Source organism: Carlito syrichta, unplaced genomic scaffold (assembly GCF_000164805.1).
Source record: "Carlito syrichta isolate Samal-C Ts95f unplaced genomic scaffold, Tarsius_syrichta-2.0.1 Scaffold302579, whole genome shotgun sequence".
NCBI classification, from domain to species: domain Eukaryota; kingdom Metazoa; phylum Chordata; class Mammalia; order Primates; family Tarsiidae; genus Carlito; species Carlito syrichta.
Genome location: NW_007246675.1, coordinates 158694 through 163682, shown reverse-complemented (window position 1 = coordinate 163682; position 4989 = coordinate 158694). Strand labels below are relative to the sequence as shown.

General features: G+C 34.8%; 1 protein-coding gene across 1 annotated transcript in view; it reads right to left on the bottom strand.

Moving 5' to 3' along the window:
- RAD50 (RAD50 double strand break repair protein) overlaps positions 1 to 4989 on the bottom strand; it is a 74828-nt gene that overhangs the window by 52868 nt on the left and 16971 nt on the right. Inside the window, exons 4-5 of the mRNA XM_008056945.2 lie at positions 4217 to 4402; positions 3651 to 3855 (exon numbers count right to left, since the gene is read on the bottom strand). Of these exons, the coding sequence (XP_008055136.1) occupies positions 3651 to 3855; positions 4217 to 4402 (391 nt within the window). The remainder of the gene's footprint in view (positions 1 to 3650; positions 3856 to 4216; positions 4403 to 4989) is intronic.

Here is a 4989-nt window from a genome sequence, read left to right as displayed (position 1 = left end):
TCAGGCAATCCACTCATCTCAGCCTCCCAAAGGCGCGGGATTACAGGCTGAGCCACCAAGCACGGCTCTAATTTTCATTTTTTTAATTTTGAGACAAAGTCTTTTTAAATTGGCAAAGCTGGAGTACAGTCGCTATTCACAGGTGTGATCATAATGCACTACAACTTTGAACTCCTGGGTTCAAGCAATCCTCCCATCTCAGGTTCCAAGTAGCTGGACTACAGGTATGCCCAGCAGAACCTCATTTTAAAAATATTATATTTTATACTATACCATTAAGTATATTATAATATATATTAAGTATATTATACTTAAGTTACTAGAGTGCTTAGATGTCATCTGCAAATTCTTGTACTCTTGTATCTGTACAAAAATGTAAACTCAAGTTTAATGTAATTTTTAAAATTATACTAATAGCATATCTTGTGAATAGCATATGAATGGATAGCATGTAATTGCCATAAAAATAGACATTTTCTTTACTTTGTTCTCCTAATGTGCCCCAAGAACATGCAATAGGTGTTCAAGATGTTAGCTGAATGAAAGAATGAAAGGTTTGAAAAAAGTAATTTTACCAGTAGTGACAGTCACAGGTATCATTGATTGGATGCTTACTGTGTTCTAGACATTGTACTAGGTATTGCTACAAATTCTTCACAAGACTAGATACTAAGCAGGAGACTCAAAGGACTCAAATGATTTGTACAAAACTGCATAACTAAGATTAGGAGACAAGATTAGGAGGCAGGGTATCACAATGATTAAGACTGTAAGCTTTGGGTGCTAGAAGAACTGGACATCTATATGCAAAAAAGTAAACCTCAGTCTTTACTTCATATCATACTTAAAAATTAACTTGAAATGTAGTATATACTTAAATGTAAGAACTCAAACTATAAAACTTCTAGAAGAAAACATCAAAGAAAATTTTTGTGACACTGGGTGATACTGAGTCACAAAGATTTCCTAGATATGAAACAAAAAGCACAATCCATAAAATAAAAAATTGATGAACTGTACCTCATCAAAATTTAAAACTCATGCCCTTTGTAAAACAGTTAAGAAAAGAAAATATAAGCCGGGCTCGGTGGCTCAGCCTGTAATCCCGCACCTTTGGTAGGCTGAGGTGAGTGGATTGCCTGAGCCCGTGGGTTTGAGACCCGCGTGGGCAGTGAGACCTCATCTCTACAATAAAATCAAAAAATCAGCCGGGCATGGTAGCGCATGCCTATAATTCCGGCTACTTGGAAGGCTGAGGCAGAAGGATCGCCGGAGCCCAGCAGGTCGAGGCTGCGGTGGCCGAGAGCGGCCACTGCACTCCAGCAGTCTGGGCAACAGAGTGAGACTCCAACTCAAAAAAAAAAAAAAGAAAAGAAAATATTTGCAAAACAAAGACTTGGTAAGGAACTTGTGTCCAGAACATACAACTCTCACAGTTCAATAATAAAAACACCAAAAAACAAAACAAAACAAAAAACCAATCTTTTTTTTTTGTCTATGAGAAAGTAGGATTTATCAAGAGGACAGAAAAGCTCCCACAGTGGGAGGGGACTGGAAGGGGTTGCCCAGCAAAAGGTTTTTTAACTTTATCAAAGAAGATATTCAGATGGCAAATAAACACATGAAAATGCTCAAAATCAACAGTCAATCAATTGACCAATCAATTTGGAAAATACAAAATAAAATCAAAGAAATACAACCTCTCAGTGAGATACCACCACACACCACTATAATGATTAAAATGAAAAAGACTGACAATAAATGTGTGAATGAGAATGCAGAGCAACTGCACTCTCTTACACTGTTGGTAGAAACACAAAATGGCACAGTCACTCAGGAGGCCAGTTTGGTGGCTTATCAGGTTAAACATATACCTACCATACAAATGAGCAACCCCATTCCTAGAGTTACCAAGACAGATAAAACATGTCCAAAGACTATACACAAAAATGTACACTATTTTTATTTGTGACAGCCAAAAGCTGAAAACCACTTAATGTCCATCATCCAGGGACTGGATGAACAAAAAAATTGCAATAAACTCATATAATGAAATACTGTTCAATAAAAAGGAGTGAACTATTCATACACGCAGCAACGTACATAATTAAAAAGCAATATGCTGAGAAAAGAAGCCAGACATAAAAGTATACATACTGTCAAATTCCATTTACATGCCACTCTAGAAAAGGCAAAACTATAATGACAGAAGACAAGTCAGTGATTGCTGGGGGATAAGAATAAGGGGAGGGGATTGACTGCAAGGACTCTGAGGAAAGTTTTCCGATGATGGGAATATTCTACACCTTGATTGTGGTGGTGGCAATTAGAGATAAGGAAGGAAAAAGTATCGTTTACTTTTCACCTCATATCCTTTTATAACTTTTTCATTGTGAGCACATTACTTTTAAAATAAATAAATAAATAAATGCGAACATACATAAAATGTCTTCTAGTTTGTCTATTTGATTTCTTCCCATTCTTCAAGGCCCATATCAGCCCTGCCTCCTCACTGAAGCCCTTACAATACATTTCTATGCATGGTCATCACTTTTAAAAAATTTCTACTTTATAATTCAAAAATCTGTATCAGTATTTATAAGTAGGTTTTTTCTTTTAAGTCAATAAATTTTAAATGATTTTTTTAAAATCTCCTATCTGAAACCTACAAAATAGCCATGTTTAAGAATGTTCTTACTTAGAAAAGGAATACCTTAAGGGTAAGGACCCTGTTGTAGTTCTCCTTGTACCTGTAGCCTCAAGCACAGTATACTCTGGCACAAAGAAAACAATGCTTACTGAATGAATGAATGGAATTTCCCGTAGGCCCTTCTTATAAACCACAGGGTTTAGAAAGCTACACGCATTTTCAAATATAGTAACATGTTGATCAATTCCAAATTTTGTGTAATGTCAAGAACATCCTGCAAATTATAAAAATTCCCTAGAAAAATCTGTCAATTTTTAAAAATCTTAAACACATAGAACTGTAAGTTTGGGTAATATTATATTGCTATTTAACAGCCAGTGATCTATACTACTAATTTAGTGTGATACTACAAATCTGTTTACTCAAATCTAGGCTCTTTGGGCAATTTAAAGACTAAACATCTAATATAGGCCAAAGACATTAGCTCTCAATAATTTATTCAAGAAATACACATACCATTCAATTTCATATACAAATAAAGTGCTTTAGAGGTAATGTTACCATGGTAAAAAAAAAAAATGACTTTCTCTTTAGTATACAAGAAATCAACTATTGTACACCATAGTGACTATACTTAATAGTAATATATTGTAATATAATAACATATAATAAAACTGCGAAGAGAATAGATTTTAAGTGTTCTCATCACAAAAAAGTGAGTCGAAGTACAAATTACTAGCTTGAGTTAGCCATTCCATAATGCATACTTATGTCAAAGCATCATGCTATATTACCATAATGATATACAATTTTTTTTTTGAGTTGACATCTCTTCTGTCACCCAGGAGGAGTACAGTGGCACGTTCACGGCCACCGCAGCCTCAACCTGCTGGGCTCAGGCAATTCTCTCACCTAGGCCACCCAAAGTACTGGGATTATAGGCATGAGCCACCACACTTGGCCAATTTTTGTTAATTAAAAACGAAAGAAATCAAATTACCTTCAATGGATCAAGTTCATTCTCATAGGATTTGACAATTTCCTTTGAAGATGCTAACTGGGCTTCCTTACTAGTAATCTGATCACGAATCTCAGAAGCTTTTTCCTTGTTCTGCTTCAGATATTTTAGTTCTGTTTGACATTCTTTTACTTTCTGACCTTGTGTTTGACGTACCTGCCGAAGTGTTTCCAAGGCTTTAATGTACCTTTGAAGATATGAAATAAAAATTAAATTTCTAGCTAAGAAAATTATGGTATATATCGATACAGTGGAATATTATGCAGTCATCAAGATTACATTTACAGAGTTTTTAATAACTTATTGCTTATGACATAATGGTTAAGTGAAAAAATTATATTTATAATGTTAATCAGGTAAATAAATATATGCACAGAAAGAAAACTGAAAAAAAATACGTCCAATGGTTGCCACTGGGTAAAAGGTAATCATTAATGATCTTTTTACTTTTTAAATTTTTTCTGTTTTAAAAAAAAAAAGAAGCATCCAAATTGCAAACACAGCTCAGTAACTTAATGGGCTACAAAGTCTACATAAGTATTACAAACCTTGTTGCTGAAAAAATCTCATCAAACTTTTGCTTCAGAGCCTTTCCTTCACTTAAAGGCCAATTAGAATCTTCTTGGTGACAGAAAATGACATTATTTAGCACAGACTTGGAAACTCCGAGAGAACTTATCATTTCTCGGTCAATTTCTGCACACTTAGAGCTTAGACTGACCCTTTCGCCATACCTATAGAAAATTAAAATCAAGGATATATGTAAAATAGCCAGTTGTACCTATTATATTGCTTAATCAATTCTTCATTCTGTACTTCTTTAAAAAAAGTTAAAAAGTTCATTCTGTTACAATAGCTTCTTTAGCTAAAAAGGATAATTCTGAAGTGATCTAGCAGTTCACTGATGAAAACATCTGTAAACAGGGTGAATGCTAGAATCTATCCTGGATGGATGAGGGATTCCATTTGAAAAATATGCCAGAATTTTTGTAAATATATTTGGACATTAGAAACAATAATTTAGAATAATTATAGATAACACAGAGGAAAACTGTCCTCCATATCCAGAAGTTAAAAATAACAGATTTAAACTAAACAAAACATGATGATCAACAGCAGACAAGCAAAGACAACTTAAAAAGAATAGGCTGAGCATGGTGGTTCACACCTGTAATGCCAGCATTTTGGGAGGCTGAGACGAGAGGATTGTTTGAGCCTAGGAATTCGAGACCAGTCTAGGCTACATAGTAGTCTCAAGCTACACATGAAGCTAAGGCAAAAGGATAGCCTGGGACAGAGAGGTTAAGGCTGTGGTAAGCTG